Source organism: Pipistrellus hanaki (assembly GCF_964339955.1).
Source record: "Pipistrellus hanaki genome assembly, chromosome: 1".
NCBI lineage: Eukaryota > Metazoa > Chordata > Mammalia > Chiroptera > Vespertilionidae > Pipistrellus > Pipistrellus hanaki.
In genome coordinates this window covers 1,187,758-1,203,636 of record NC_140503.1, presented here as the reverse complement: position 1 = coordinate 1,203,636, position 15,879 = coordinate 1,187,758, and the positions used below count along the sequence as shown (strand labels likewise).

General features: G+C 70.7%; 1 protein-coding gene across 4 annotated transcripts in view; it reads left to right on the top strand.

Moving 5' to 3' along the window:
* The first annotated feature begins 4,672 nt into the window (after positions 1-4,672).
* Positions 4,673-15,879, top strand: part of PACS2 (phosphofurin acidic cluster sorting protein 2) — a 33,080-nt gene continuing 21,873 nt past the window's right edge. Inside the window, exon 1 of one of the 4 annotated variants that reach the window (XR_014796046.1) lies at positions 4,673-4,892. Coding sequence is in view for 2 of the 4 variants with exons in the window: in XM_084896060.1 (XP_084752186.1) it covers positions 4,774-4,892 (119 nt within the window). In the remaining 2 variants the exon portion in view is untranslated. The remainder of the gene's footprint in view (positions 4,893-15,879) is intronic. The other 3 variants (XR_014796047.1, XM_084896060.1, XM_084896061.1) reach the window with 3 other exon arrangements.

Here is a 15,879-nt window from a genome sequence, read left to right as displayed (position 1 = left end):
ACAGGCCAACCTGCTGAGCTCCCAGGACAAGGAGGAAGAAACCAAAGAAGTTCTCAATGTGAAGAAATCAAGTGAGAGCAAATGATAGTAAAATTACTTAAGAAAGAATACAAAGAAGATCTTGAAAAATCAAAGACTAAGTCAGAACTCAACGCACCAGCCAACATTGCAACATAAATGCGTTTTGTTTTTTTTTTAAAAAAGAAAAAAAAAAGGAGAAAAAAGGGACAGAATGTTGGAACAGCGGCGACCAGGCCTAGAGTGGCCAGGCACAAGGCAGTGGCAGCTGGGCCCGGAGCAGCAGTGGCCAGGCCCTAGAGCAGCAGCAGCCAGAACAAGAGCATCAACGGCCAGCACTGGAGCAGCCAGACCTGGGGCAGTGGCAGCCAGGCCTGAGGCAGAGGCGGCCAAGCCCAGGGTGGCCAGTCCAGGAACACCCAGACACGGAGTGGCTGGGCCCGGAGAAGCCCGGTCCAGAGCAGCCGGGTTGGGAGCAGCCAGGCCCAGAACAGCAGTAGCCAAGCACGGAGCATCCAGGCTGGGAGCGGCCAGGCTCGGAGCAGCCGGGTCGGGTGCGGCCAGGCCCGGAGCAGCAGCGGCCAGGCTGGGAGCGGCCAGGCCCGGAGCAGCTGGGTCTGGTGTGGCCAGGCCTGGAGCAGTGGCTGCCAGGCTAGGAGCGGCCAGGCCCGGAGCAGCAGCTGCCAGGCTGGGAGCAGCCAGGTCCGGAGCAGCCGGGTCTGGTGCGGCCAGGCCAGGAGCAGCGGCTGCCAGGCTGGGAGCGGCCAGGCCCGGAGCAGCCGGGTCTGGTGCGGCCAGGCCAGGAGCAGCGGCTGCCAGGCTGGGAGCGGCCAGGCCCGGAGCAGCCGGGTCTTGTGCGGCCAGGCCAGGAGCAGCGGCTGCCAGGCTGGGAGCGGCCAGGCCTGGAGCAGCAGCTGCCAGGCTGGGAGCAGCCAGGCCCGGAGCAGCCGGGTCTGGTGCGGCCAGGCCAGGAGCAGCGGCTGCCAGGCTGGGAGCGGCCAGGCCCGGAGCGGCCGGGACCGGAGCAACCGGTCCCAGAGAAGCCGGGTCGGGTGCGGCCAGGCCTGTAGCAGCATCAGCCAAGTCCAGAGCAACTAGGTCGGGAGTGGCAGTGACCAGACCCGGAGCAGCTGGTTGTGGAACGAACCAGAGCAACAGAGGCCAGGCCCGAAGCAGCCAGGCCCGAAACAGCTTGCTCCTCGCCTGTACCTGCCCACGGCTGCCTCTCAGACATGGCTGGAAACTTTTGCGGGAACTTGAGGGTCTGCTGAATCAAGTGATGAAGGCTTAGATCTGGATGTGTTGAGTTAGTATAGCGCTGGGGTGTTGATCTGTGAGTGCCTTGGGTGGGGCCTGGATGAGGCTGGTTGACCTATTTGAAAATGTCTTTTGTGTGAAGTGTATCATTGGGCATGTGGAGGTATTATTGATATGAGAAAATGCTAAGTAACAGATCTACTATCTGAAAAGGGATTTACTATCGGGGAAAGGGAGGGAGGAAGAGACTGAACATAAACTGTGCACCTATGGATGAGGACAATGGGGGATGGGGAGGGGGCAGAGGGTAGGGTGGGAACCTGGTGGAGGGAGGAAGAAATGAGGAACCTTTGTAATAATATGAACAATAAAGATTGATTTAAAAAAAAAAGAAAAAAAAAAAAAAGAAACAGTCACCAGCTAACCAATGGACACAGACAACAGGGCGGGGGGGCATGAGTGAGGAGGATGGGGTGGGGGTAATGGGGGAATAAGGACACATGGGTAACAGCTTAATCAATAAAGAAATTAAAAAGAACAGAAACAGCCACCAGTAGGACAGGGCGTGCTCCGCACATTGGGGGAGGTCACCCATGCCAGGTTCATGGGAGGGTGTCCCCCGGCTGGCACAGCACGGCACCTCGGGGACCCAGAGGCACGGAGGAGGGCGAGCACCGTCCTTTCAAACACAGAAGGAGCCCATGCCAGTGACAGGTCCCAGCGGTGTCTGCCCCGGGGGCGGGGGAGGGGGCTTCGGAAAGGGGAGGCCTCACCTCACCGCCACCATCTGGTGCCCACACAGTCCCCGCGGAAACACACCAACGCCGCCCGGTACAGCGCGGACACCGTGTCTCCGCCCGTGTTCCTGCCTCGCACGACGGTTTACCTATTTAATTTTTACCTCCCACTGGGGAAGTTCCCGCAACCAAGGTACATGCCCCTGACCAGAATTGAACCTGGGACCCTTGAGTCTGCAGGCCAATGCTCTATCCCCTGAGCCAAACTGGTTTCTAATTTTTTATTTCAGAGAGGAAGGGAGAGGGAGATAGAAACATCAGTGATGAGAGAGAACCATTGATCGGCTGCCTCCTGCACGCCCCCCACTGGGAATCAAGCCCGTAACCTGGGCATGTGCCCTTGACCAGAATCGAACCTGGGACCCTTCAGTCCACAGGCCGATGCTCTATCCATTAAGCCAAACCAGCTAGGATTGTCTATTTAATTTTTTTAATATATAGATTTTATTGATTTTTTTTTTTTATAGAGAGGGAGAGAGAGAGAGTTAGAAACATGGGTTCAGCTGCCTCCTGCACACTCCCTACCGGGGATGTGCCTGCAACCAAGGTACATGCCCCCGGCCGGAATCGAACCCAGGATCCTTCAGTTCACAGGTGGACGCTCTACCCATTAAGCCAAACCAGCTAGGGCTATCATTTAATTTTTTTTTGGAAATGTGTTTTTGTTGATTTCAGAGTGAGGAAGGAAGAGGAAGAAAGAGAGAAACATCAAAGATGAGAGAATCCTGGATCGGCTGCCTCCTACACACACGGCCTCCATGCCCCAGGCCTGACCGGGAATTGAACCTCGACCTCCTGAGTCATGGGTTCACGCTCAACCACGGAGCCACACCAGCCCGGCGGGTGGCTAGGTATTTTCACCATCCTGGTGCCCTGGGCGGGGGAGGAGCTCTGGGCAGACTGTGACCGGCCACCTCCCTGCCTCCTCTCTGTGCCTCTGTTTCCCCAACCGTCAAATGGGGACGGGACCAGGCGGCTGTGGCCCGGACAGGCTCCCAAGGGTGCCTGGTGCGGAGGGGCGGCCCGGCTCCCCGGGGGCTGCCTGCCAGCAGCCGGCGGTGTCAGGCCCCCATGGGCACAGCCAAGTCACCCTCATCTCCTCGCTTGACCCCCGGGTGTCCTCCGGCGGGTGCGGTGCCAGTGCACCCAGACACAGCATCAGGCGGCCGGTTCATGTGGCCGCGGCGCTGTCAATGGGTGTCTGTCCCCCGGTGTCACCACCGGCCACCCGCCCCGGCCAGGGGCAGCCGCCCTCTCCTGACACCCCATCTCGTAGGTGCAAGACCCACAGGTGCTGGGGCAGGAGCAGCCATGGAAGGCGACACCCAGTCAGCTGGCGGAGGAGCGCCCCCCGAGCTGCCAGCGGCACCCCCAGAGGGGCAGGCGCACGTGGGAGACACAGCTCCCCTTGTTCTCTCCAGCGCGCCCTTGGCCGGAGCAGCCGCAGCTGTTTTCCCTCCAGATACCGGGTTCCAGCTGGCGGCCGGCGGGCGGGGCCGGCGGGGATGGGACCACGCGGATTTATTTCAGTAAAACTGTTTGAGGCCGCAGGACACCTACGGGGGAGCCGGGACGAGAGTAACGGTGACCCGGGGAACACAAAGCAGCGGAGGCGCCAGGAAGCTCTCCCTCCATCCCGGCCCCCGGGACTGACCAGACCCGCCCGAGGCTGGGGGGGCCCCCAAACCTAGCGGTCCTTTTCTCGGCCCTTCCCGCCTGCCCGCCCCGGGGGCCCGCGGGCAGCCCTGCCATGGCCTCCAGCTAGCCCGCACCCCAAGTTCCCCGGAGCCCGGGCCCGGGCCGCCCCGCACCCAGACACTCCCAGTCTGTGGTAAAAGCGGCAGAAGGGGCTTCGCTGGGTGAGGAGGAGGCTTGGGCGGCAGACACCCCGGAGGGGAGGCACGGAGGCTCCATCCCACACCCCGAGTGGGGGGTGCCCGGGGCTCCGCAGGCGGAAACCCCTCCGGCGGCGAGGCTGTGCCGCCGGCGCCCCAGGTCCTCCGGCTGCACCGCATCCGCAGGCCGTGTGCCAGGCCTGGCGGGGGCCGGGGGCGCGGGGCCCAGCGGGCTGAGGGTTCGGGGAGAGATGGGACGGGAGGGCACGGGCGGACTCCGGGACGCGCCGAAGCCCGGGCTGGTGCCGGGACCACGCCTAGCTCCGAGGGGCGTGGGACTGCGGGGCCCCAGGTCGGGGAGGCGCGCTCGCCCGGCGCCCCCGCGGGCGGACCAAGCGCCCCTCGGCCTTGCGGCCGCTCCCGGGGGCGGGGCGGGGCGGGGGCGGGGCCTGTGCGCAGGCGCGGGCGCGCGCTCCCGCGGGAGCGGGCGGAGTTCTCGCGCGGCGCCGGCGGGGAGGGCGTGCGTCACCGCACTTCCGGAGGGCGCTCGCGGGCCATGATTGGGCCTGGGGGGGGTGCGCGCGCGCCCGCCCAGCCAATCGGCGGCGGCGCCGGCGCGCGGGCGTGGCCCGGGGGCGCGCGGCGCGGTCCCGCCGGCGGGGCGCGCGCGAAGCGGGGCGGGGCGGCTGCACTTGGTCGCCGCCCGCGGGCCCGTCCGCCGCGCGCCCGGCCGCTCCAGCCGCCCGGCCGCCATGTGACCGCGCCACCGCCCTCCGCGCGCCCGGCCCGCCCGCCGCCGCCGCCGCCGCCGCGCGTCCGCGGCCCGGCCGCAGCCCCAGACCGCCGAGGAGCGGGGGGCCGGCGCCATGGCCGAGCGGGGCCGCCTGGGCCTGGCCGGCGCGCCCGCCGCGCTCAACACGCCGGTGCCCATGAACCTGTTCGCCACCTGGGAGGTGGACGGCTCCAGCCCCAGCTGCGTGCCCAGGTACCCCTGCCGCCCTCCCGGCGCTTTGTTCCCGCGCGCACCTGCCGGCCGCCGGGCCCCCACCCGGGACCGGCCCCCCAGGACCTCGCACCGGCGCCCCCACCGGGGCCTCCCCCGGAATCTCCGTCCGGGACCTCCCCCCGGGACCGGCCACCAGGATTCCACCCGGGACCTGGCGCGCGGGCTGCGGCGTCTGCGCCCCTTTGTGGACGCACGCGTTCCCTGCGGGGCGGCCCTGAGCGCCGAGGGGCCCCTGGTCCTGCTCCCAGGGAGGGGGCCCCGGTCCGGCTCCCAGGCTGTCCGGGGCGCTCACCTGGTTGGCGCCCGGCGGGGCCCTGGCAGCAGCCTGGTGATGGGGTGCTGGAGGAGCGCCCCGGGCTGCCTCCTCTCCGCGGGCACACAGATTCCTCTTACATCCGGCCGCACGGAGGGCTGAGTGACCCTCAGGGCACCCTGTCCAGAAGACACCGAACGTGTGCCTTCACCAGCTCATCCGCACCCGCCGTCCTGGGGTCGGGGACCCCTCGGCGCTGGAGGTGTCAGGAGCTCCCCTCTCCCCCGCTTTGCCCTGCGCCTGGTAATCTGGAGCCTCTGCTCGGACATGTCCCCTGCGCTTTGCGTCCTGCTGGTAGTTCCGCCAAAGACACTGGCGTCCCGCTTGGGGAAGCCCCGCGGTCACGGCGGGACCAGGCGTGTCCGTGGCCAGCGCTGTGGTCAGCCCCACTCCACTCCGCTCCCAGCTTCCCCGGCTCGGCTTCAAGCTCTGCCGCTTCCCCCCGATGGTGGTCCCCGTGGACGGAGCTCCGGGCGGTGGGGAGAGACAAGCCCTTGCACCGGGAGGCTCTGAAATAGAGGCGGCTGCAGGGGCTGCAGGGAGGAGCCCTTGGGGAGAGGGGGGACCGCTTGGGAGGGGCTCGGGAGTGCCCTACAGTCCCCAGGCCCAGGACGGGGCTGGGCCCAGGCACTCTGCCAGCTCCTCAACAGGTCTTGGGGAGTGAGGTGTCGGGGTGCAGAGCTTCCTCCCCACCCCAGGGCACAGGGTCCGGCTGTGCTAGGGGACAGGGTGGCCTCGAGCTCAGGCCTAGACCCCTCTCCTCTCCCTGTCTGGAAGTTGCCCCCAGCCAGGGGTCCTGCTGGGCCCTCCCCACCCAGCTTCTCCCGTCAGTCCCCCTGCCTTGTCCCAGCACCCTGGGCCTTGTGCTCCCCTCGTCCATGCTTGCCTCCTCCTGGCCACGTGTCCCCAGACTCCCAGCCGAGTGCAGCCTGCCGGGCCGTCTCTGCAGCTTCCCGGGCTCCATGAAAGAACACAGTTTTACCGGCCTGGGGGCGGGGGGTGGGGTGGGGTGAGGGGAGGTGCAGAGGAAGGCCGGTGCTGCGTGGGGGGCTGTCCCCCAGAGCTGCAGTCCGAAGCCACTTGGCCTGTGTGGGGATGGGGGGTCAGGGCGGGATGGCACGGGGGTCGGCTGGTGATCAGAGTTGGTGGCCACTCTGCTGCGGCTGCTCCCTGTCCACGCGCTCCTGGCCAGGCCGGCCGGTGGTGCCCTGCGGGCCTGTGTGGAGGGTCCTCTTTCTGGTCCTCCACGTTTCTGAGAAGCGTCCATCTGACGTCTGTCACTGCAGGGGACCTGCCAGACAGCGGGTGCTTCTCCCGTCCGGGCCCTTTGGCTTGTTTACGGTTTGGGCCAGTTACGACCATGCCTCGGTCCGCCTTCTGTCTGTCCCATTCCCGTCCCTGACCCCATCCCTATCCCCGTCCCTGGGTGCATCGCCTGTGGGTGGCAGTCTCCCATGAGCACATGCTGGTGTGAGGTTTGGGGGGTGTGCCCAGCGTGAGCACATGCTGGCGTGGGGTTTGGGGGGGGGTGCCCAGATGAGCACATGCTGGTATGGGGTTTGGGGGGGGTGCCCAGATGAGCACATGCTGGTGTGGGGTTTGGGGGGGGGTGCCCAGATGAGCACATGCTGGTGTGGGGTTTGGGGGGGGGGGTGCCCAGATGAGCACATGCTGGTATGGGGTTTGGGGGGGTGTGCCCAGCGTGAGCACATGCTGGCATGGGGTTTGGGGGTGTATGTGCCCAGCGTGAATATATGCTGGTATGGGGTTTGGGGGTGTATGTGCCCAGCGTGAGCACATGCTGGCGTGGGGTTTGGGGGTGTATGTGCCCAGCGTGAATATATGCTGGTATGGGGTTTGGGGGTGTATGTGCCCAGCGTGAGCACATGCTGGCGTGGGGTTTGGGGGGGTGTGCCCAGCGTGAGCACATGCTGGCGTGGGGTTTGGGGGGGTGCCCAGCGTGAGCACGTGCTGGCGTGGGGTTTGGGGGGGTGTGCCCAGCGTGAGCACATGCTGGCGTGGGGTTTGGGGGGGGTGCCCAGCGTTACTCCAGGCAGCGTCCCTCTGCGCTGTGCCAGCACCGGCCCCCTCGGGCCTTCTTGCCAGTCTGCCTGACTGCGCTTTGGCCAGCTGGTGGGTGTGCAATGGCCTCTGATGGCCGAACAGGCCACTTGTCCGTCCTCGTCAGGGAAATCCTCCCCTTCCTGCCCCTTTTCTTCCTCCTCTCGGCTCAGTCTCCAGCTTCCTTGGGGCCAGCGAGGGGGTTGCTTGGATTTGTGGGGACCCCTCTTCCGACCAGGCGTCCATCCGTGCGCGGCCCATGCTGCGGTGTCGGCCTCGGCTCCTTCCTGCTCTTCCCTCTCAGGCGGCGCCTGTGGTGGTGGCGATGGTGGTGGCGGTGGCTGTGGTGGTGGTGGCGGTGGTGGTGGTGTGGTGGTGGCAGTGGTGGCGGCGGCTGTGGTGGCGGTGGGGTGGCGGTGGCGGTGGCGGCTGTGGTGGTGGTGTGGCGGTGTGGTGGTGGCAGTGGCAGTGGCGGTGGCGGTGGTGGTGGCGGTGTGGTGGTGGCAGTGGCGGCGGCGGCTGTGGTGGTGTGGTGGCGGTGGCGGTGGCTGTGTGGTGGCGGCGGTGGCGGTGTGGTGGTGGCAGTGGTGGCGGTGGCAGTGGTGGCGGCGGCGGTGTGGTGGTGGCAGTGGCGGCGGTGGCGGTGGTGGCGGCGGTGGCGGTGTGGTGGGGCGGTGTGGCAGTGGCGGCGGTGGCGGTGGTGGTGGCGGTGTGGCGGTGGCAGTGGCGGCGGCGGTGGGGTGGCGGTGTGGCGGCGGCGGCGGTGGCGGTGGCAGTGGCGGCGGTGGCGGTGGGGTGGCAGTGGTGGCAGTGGCGGCGGCGGTGTGGCAGTGGCGGCGGCGGTGTGGCGGTGGCGGTGGCGGTGGCAGTGGCGGCGGCGGTGTGGCAGTGGCGGCGGCGGTGGCGGCGGCGGCTGTGGTGGTGGTGTGGTGGCGGTGGGGTGGCAGTGGTGGCGGTGGCGGTGGCAGTGGCGGTGTGGTGGTGGCAGTGGTGGCGGCGGCGGCGGTGGCTGTGGTGGTGGGGTGGCGGTGGTGGTGGCAGTGGCGGCGGCGGTGGCGGTGGGGCGGCGGTGGCGGTGTGGTGGTGGCAGTGGTGGCGGCGGCGGCGGTGGCTGTGGTGGTGGGGTGGCGGTGGTGGTGGCAGTGGCGGCGGCGGTGGCGGTGGGGCGGCGGTGGCGGTGTGGTGGTGGCAGTGGTGGCGGCGGCGGCGGTGGCTGTGGTGGTGGGGTGGCGGTGGTGGTGGCAGTGGCGGCGGCGGTGTGGCAGTGGCGGCGGCAGTGGCGGTGTGGCGGCGGCGGTGGCGGTGTGGTGGCGGTGGCGGCGGTGTGGCGGTGTGGTGGCGGTGGTGGCGGTGTGGCGGTGGCGGTGGCGGTGTGGCGGTGGCGGTGGTGGGGTGGCGGTGGCGGTGGCAGTGGCGGCGGTGGCGGTGGGGTGGCAGTGGTGGCAGTGGCGGCGGCGGTGGCGGTGGCGGTGTGGCGGTGTGGCGGTGGCGGTGGCAGTGGCGGCGGCGGTGTGGCGGCGGCGGCGGCGGCAGCGGTGGCGGTGTGGCGGCGGTGGCAGTGGCGGCGGCGGCGGTGTGGCGGCGGCGGTGGTGGTGGTGGCGGTGGTGGTGGTGTGGTGGTGGCAGTGGTGGCGGCGGCTGTGGTGGTGGCAGTGGCGGCGGCGGTGGCGGTGGGGCGGCGGTGGTGGGGTGGCGGTGGCGGTGGCGGTGGCGGTGGCGGTGGCGGTGGCAGTGGTGGCGGTGGCAGTGGCGGTGGTGGCGGCGGCGGTGGCAGTGGCGGCGGCAGTGGCGGCGGTGGCGGTGTGGTGGCGGCGGCGGTGTGGTGGTGGCAGTGGCGGCGGCGGTGTGGCGGCGGCGGTGTGGCAGTGGCGGCGGCGGTGTGGCAGTGGCAGTGGCGGCGGCGGTGTGGCAGTGGCGGCGGCGGTGGCGGCGGCGGTGTGGCAGTGGCGGCGGCGGCGGCGGTGTGGCAGTGGCGGTGTGGCGGCGGCGGCGGCGGTGTGGCAGTGGCGGCGGCGGTGTGGCAGTGGCGGCGGCGGTGTGGCAGTGGCGGTGTGGCGGCGGCGGCGGCGGTGTGGCAGTGGCGGCGGCGGCGGCGGTGTGGCAGTGGCGGTGTGGCGGCGGCGGCGGCGGTGTGGCAGTGGCGGCGGCGGTGTGGCAGTGGCGGTGTGGCGGCGGCGGCGGCGGTGTGGCAGTGGCGGTGTGGCGGCGGCGGCGGCGGTGTGGCAGTGGCGGCGGCGGCGGCAGTGGCGGTGTGGCGGCGGCGGTGTGGCAGTGGCGGCGGCGGCAGCGGTGGCGGTGGGGCAGCGGTGGCAGTGGCGGTGGCGGTGTGGCGGCGGCGGTGGCGGTGGGGCAGCGGTGGCGGTGGCGGTGGCGGTGTGGCGGCGGCGGTGGCGGTGTGGCGGCGGCGGTGGCGGTGGCGGCGGCGGTGTGGCAGTGGCGGCGGCGGCGGTGGCGGTGGCGGTGTGGTGGCGGTGGCGGTGGCGGTGGCGGTGGCGGTGGCGGTGTGGTGGCGGTGGCGGTGGCGGTGGCGGTGGCGGCGGCGGCGGCGGTGGCGGTGGCGGTGGCGGTGGCGGTGGCAGTGGCGGCGGTGGCGGTGGGGTGGCAGTGGTGGCAGTGGCGGCGGCGGCGGTGGCGGTGGCGGTGGCAGTGGCGGCGGTGGCGGTGTGGCAGTGGCGGCGGTGGCGGTGGGGTGGCAGTGGTGGCAGTGGCGGCGGCGGTGTGGCAGTGGCGGCGGCGGCGGTGGCGGTGGCGGTGTGGCGGTGGCGGCGGCGGCGGTGGCGGTGTGGCGGTGGCGGCGGCGGCAGCGGTGGCGGTGGGGCAGTGGCGGCGGCGGCAGCGGCGGTGGTGTGGTGGCGGTGTGGTGGCGGCGGCGGTGTGGCAGTGGCGGCGGCGGCAGCGGTGGCGGTGGGGCAGCGGTGGCGGTGGCGGCGGCGGTGGCGGTGGCGGTGGCGGCGGTGTGGCGGCGGCGGCGGTGGCGGTGGCGGTGGCAGTGGCGGTGTGGCGGTGGCGGCGGCGGTGGCGGTGGGGCGGCGGCAGCGGCGGCGGTGTGGCAGTGGCAGTGGCGGTGGCGGTGTGGCAGTGGCGGCGGCGGCAGCGGTGGCGGTGTGGCGGCGGCGGTGTGGCAGTGGCGGCGGCGGCGGTGGCGGTGGGGCAGCGGCGGCGGTGTGGCGGCGGCGGTGGGGCAGTGGCGGCGGCGGCAGCGGGGGCCGGCAGCGGCGGCGGTGTGGCGGCGGCGGTGGGGCCGAGGCAGGTTCGTGGATTTCCTCGCGGTGACAGCGTCCTCCCCGCTCACCCTGAGCCCCGGCCTCATCGGCGGAGCCCGCCCTCCCCCGCTCCTGTCCCAGCCCCGAGGAGTCCGGTCGGATGAACCAGTGCTCACCCGCTGAGGTTCATGTGTTAATTGTCAGTTTCTGGGCTGGGACATCTGTGCACGTGCTGCTGTCCCCACGTTTAAAATATACACATATGTATACACACACACACACACACATGTGTGTACATGTATGTTTTTAAGGAGGCGCGGTCCGGTGCCTCCTGTCCGCCTTGGCCTGGGGGAGGGGGTCACGGGGTCCGGTTTGCACTCAGGGGCTCAGCGGGGCGTGCGTGTGACAGCGGGGTGCCCAGCCGCCCCCCAGCAGCCAGAGGTCTGCATCCAGGCTCAGCACCCCGGCAGGCGTGTGTCTGCCCACCCCCAGGTCCAGACTTCAGGGCCGGGGGCGGACAGCTCGCAGGCTGGCCTCGTCCTGCGGCCACTGCGGCCAGGGCGGCGGCTGGGCTGCTTCCAGGCCAGGCTTTTGTGTTCAGAGCTGCTCTGCCCGGGGAGAGGGGGGTGCCGGCTGCGGGAATGTGTCTTCCCCCTTCTCTCGCCCGGCACGGCGGGCCGTGGCAGCGGTGGGTGTCGGCTCCGTGAGGAGGCGGTTTCGGAGTGATGGCCCATCGCCCAGGCCAGCGGCTGCCCTCATCCTCTCGGTCCCAGCTCCTCTCCAGGGCCTCCTCTGTGCTCGTTGTGAGGGTGCGGAGTGCAGCAAACACGTCTTAAACATACACATTTTTTATTATTTCAGAGAGGAAGGGAGAGGGAGAGAGAGAGAGACGTCAATGATGAGAAGGAATTATGGGCCAGCTCCTGCACGCCCCCCACTGGGGATCGAGTCCACGACCCGGGCCTGTGCCCTGACTGGGAATCGAACCGTAACCTCCTGGTTCACAGGTCGACGCTCACCCACTGAGCCAGGCCTGCCGGGCTCCGCCCCGTTCACCACCAGAGGGAAGTGCCTGGGACCTTTCGTCACTCGCGTGCTTTTACGTGTAGAATCGTCCCGGTCACATTATCTGTACATCTTCCCGTCATCCTTTCTTTAACCTGATGGGATATTTCAGAGTTTCTTCGTTTCCAAACATACGGGGTTTTTCTAGCTACTTTTTCGTGGTTGAGTTGTGGCTCCTCTGCCCTCCATTATTCTGGAAAGTCCCCAGCCTCTCTTTGGTTGTGTCTGCCCTGTCCTCTGTCTCCCGCTTCCAGAACAGCGCCGACGCGTGCACCCTTCCCTCCGGGCTGGCCTGTCTGCCCCGAAGCAGCGGCCAGCTCCCAGCCCTCTCTCCAGGTGTCCGTGTCCCATGCGAGGGGCACGGGGTGCTGCGGCCTCGGCTCCGTGGAGGGGGGCGGGTCCCCAGCCCTGCCCAGAGCCCATGTGCTCAGGATGTGGGTGCGCTGGTTTGGGGAAGTCGCCATCTATTTTGGGGTGCGTTGGGAGGAGGGTGCAGGAGCGGGTGGGTGGGTGGGGGTGCAGGGTGTGAGCTGGGTGCAGCCTTGGCAGCCCTGGGGAGGGGGCGCTGTGTCCAGGAGAGACTGAGGAAGCTGACTGGGGGTGTGCACGGCCTGTGGACCGGGCCTCTGGGGCGCCTGGCCATAGCGCCACCCTCTGGCCCTGCTGTGCATGTGCCTGGCCAGGCTGCCCTCCGGTGCACCAGGCGGGACTCCGGCTGGGACCCAGGCCGGGCAGCGCGCCCCTCGGGCTGGCTTCCTCGGTCCTGCCCATGGCCCCTTGCGGGAGGGGGGCGTGTGCTCCGTGGGTGCCGGACGGACCCTGCGGGGAGGCCTGAGCTGGGTGCAGGGTGTAGAGCCCGTTCCTCCTGCCTGGAGGACGTGGGGTCCCGTTGGGCGGATTTGGAAGGTGGAGACTGCACTGCGTGTGTCCAGGCATCTGCAGCGAACACGGACCCTCGCCCCCTCTGGAGGCAGCCGCGGGGCCACATGGTGCCCCCTCTGGAGGCAGCCGCGGGGCCCACATGGTGCCCCCTCTGGAGGCAGCCACGGGGCCCACATGGTGCCCCCTCTGGAGGCAGCCGCGGGCCCGCATGGTGCCCCCTCTGGAGGCAGCCGCGGGCCCACATGGTGCCCCTCTGGAGGCAGCCGCGGGCCACATGGTGCCCCCTCTGGAGGCAGCCGCGGGCCCACATGGTGCCCCTCTGGAGGCAGCCGCGGGCCCGCATGGTGCCCCTCTGGAGGCAGCCGCGGGGCCCATGTGGTTCCGCTGCCTGGAGGCTCTTGCCCTGCCTGGAGGCAGCCGCAGTCCTGTACGGGGGCAGGCCGGGCCCTGGAGCGTGGTAACCAGGCGGAGCGCGTGGTGGGGGACGTGGGAGCGGGGGCACTCGGTGTCCTCCCCTGAGCCCCGGAGGGAGGCGCTGCTGCAGGTCCCCGCAGGGCTGGGAGGCTGCGGCCTCGGGGTCGGGCCGGCCGGGCCGGGCGTCTCCTGTGTCTGCCCCTCGCCCTCCCCGTCACTCGCAGGGGAGACGGCGGCGGGGCCTGCCGGCCCAGAGCAGCACGCTGGGCCGTCCTCCAGGGCGGAGCGGGTTCTGCTGGGTCAGCCCTGCGGCAGCTCCGGGCCCTGAAGGTCGCTCTCCGTGGTCTGGGCAGCGCGGGAGCGGGTCTGTGCGTTCTGGCGGGTCCTCTGCCTGACCTGGCCCTGTCCTGGGTCCTCGGGGAGAGGCGCCCACACCCCCCTCTCCTGCCGCCTCCTGGAGAGCGGCCGGGCCGGCGGTGACCAGCTGCTGGCAATGCCCCCCTCCCGCCCGCCTGGGGCACACTCAGCACTCTGGCCCCGGCTGGCTGACACTCCCTGCCTGTGTCACCACCGCAGCTGCCACCTCAGCTGCCTCCCTGGCGCGGCCTGCACCAGGCTCCGGTCGCCTGCCAGCCGGCGTCCGCCATCCTGTGCCGCTGCTCTCCGTGGAGGAGCCGGGCGTGCAGGCGGCGGGCAGAGCGCGGCCCGGAGCGAGGGCGGGCAGCAGTGCGTGGACCCCTCCGCAGCGGGCAGAGGCCGGGAAAGACCGTGGCCGGCGGTGCGCTTGTGGTTTGCGGGCTCTGCCGCCCCCTCCGGGCACGGCCTGTGCGGACTCCTCTGGCCTCTGGGGCCCGGCCTGGCACCGGCTTGCCATCAGGATTTGCTCCCGGGCCCTGGCCTGCTCTCCGGGTTGGCCTGTCGCCCGCCCGCCCGCGGCTGTGGGCTGACTCCGGGTCCAGGGCATGACCTGGGGTGCAGGTGTGACCCCCAGTCCCGCTGGGCGCCCGTGGGGGGCAACCAATCGAGGCCCCTCTCTCTCACATGGACGGTTCTCCCTCCCTCCCCCCCTCCCCCTCCCCCGTGGTCTGGGAACAATCGATGGAAGGAGCTGCTGAGGATTAACCAGTGACGCTCCCTGGCAGCTGTCGCCTCCCTCGCCGGAGGAAGCCCCAGCACCAGGCCTTCTCCCCGGCCAGCTCCCGCCGGAGCACGGCCTGGCCCGGCGGGGGAACTGCCCCGGGAGCTCTAGGGGAGTCGGGGGCCCCCGCTGAGCTTTCCCCGCTCCTCCCCTGGCTGGCGAGGGCCAGGCGGTCCCTGGGGGCAGCTGGAGGCACACTCGCAGCGTACCCCCGGCGGCAGCCCCGGAGCCTGGGGGCCAGGGCCCTCCTTGGCAGTGAGCCTGGGGGCCAGGGCCCTCCTTGGCAGTGAGCCTGGGGGCCAGGGCCCTCCTTGGCAGTGAGCCTGGGGGCCAGGGCCCTCCTTGGCAGTGAGCCTGGGGGCCAGGGCCCTCCTTGGCAGTGAGCCTGGGGGCCAGGGCCCTCCTTGGCAGTGAGCCTGGGGGCCAGGGCCCTCCTTGGCAGTGAGCCTGGGGGCCAGGGCCCTCCTTGGCAGTGAGCCTGGGGGCCAGGGCCCTCCTTGGCAGTGAGCCTGGGGGCCAGGGCCCTCCTTGGCAGTGAGCCTGGGGGCCAGGGCCCTCCTTGGCAGTGAGCCTGGGGGCCAGGGGCTCACAGCCTGGCAGGGCGGGGGGGGGAGCCTGAGGGAGGCGAGTGCCAGCCCCACCGGCGTCCTTCCTGGGGAGGACAGGCGAGGCAGGTCCCCACGTGCCGGCCCCCGGCACCGGCAGCCCAGGCCCAGCTGGCCTCAGGGTGAGAGCCGCCCAGGCGGTGACCGTGCCCGTGGCGGGCGGGAAGTGGCGCTGACCCCCTCGGCGTGGCCCTTCCCCGAAGCCTGGCGCACGGGAGCCTGGGGGCTGCTGCCGGGGAGCGGGGAGAAGAGGCCCTCAGCCGAGGCTCAGCCGTCAGAGGCTGTGGAGGCCTGACAGCCGGGGTCCAGGCTTCCAGAGTGCTGCTCTGGCCGAGGCTGCTGTGGCCGAGGACCCTATTGGGACCCAGGAGCCTCACTGGTGCTGCGCGGGGCCTGCCGGGAGGAGGCTGGGAGGGTGGGGGGAGGCCGGGGAGAGGCTGGGAGGGCCGGGGGATGCCGGGGGGAGGCTGGGAGGGTGGGGGGAGGCCGGGGAGAGGCTGGGAGGGCCAGTGGGAGGCCAGGGAGAGGCAGGGAGGGCTGGGCGGGGGCCGGGGAGGCTGGGAGGGCCGGGGGGAGGCTGGGAGGAGGCTGGGAGGCGGGGGGGAGGCTGGGAGGGCCGGGGGGAGGCTGGGAGGGCCAGGGAGAGGCCGGGGGGAGGCTGGGAGGGCCGGGGGGAGGCTGGGAGGGCCTGGGGGAGGCCGGGGGGAGGCTGGGAGGGCCGGGGAGGCTGGGAGGGCCGGGGGGAGGCTGGGAGGGCCAGGGAGAGGCCGGGAGGCGGTGGCCAGGGAGGGGAGCAGGGCGCAGCGAGGCTGGGCCCGTGTTGTCGGGGTGCAGCCAGCGCTGCTGCCCCCATTGTGTTCCTCAGCAGGATGAACGGAGCAGGATGGCCGGGTGAGGGGCCCAGCGAGTGGAGGGCGGGCCCCGATGTCCCTCACGTGGGGGCTGTGTCCAGCGTGTCAGGTGTGATGGGGGCGCCCTACACCTGGGCCGTGGCTCAGCCCTGGAGGCTTGGGGAGCAGGTCGGGGAGCAGGCCCTGAGGGGGATCATGGGGCCCTGCCTGGTGCTTCCGGCTCCCAGCCTGAACCCCTGCTCCTGCGCCCCTTCTGCCCTTCCCCGCCCCAGCCGGCTGCGCGTCCTGCTATTACAGCCCCCCGTGGGCGTGGGACCCTCCCTCGCAGGAAGCCCAGGCAGGGCCCTGGCCAGCGGGGACAGTGGGGCTCCCTGCAGCTCTGGTGAGGGGCCCCGGCCTGGCTACGGGCTGGAGCGAGGGGCAGGGGTGACCCG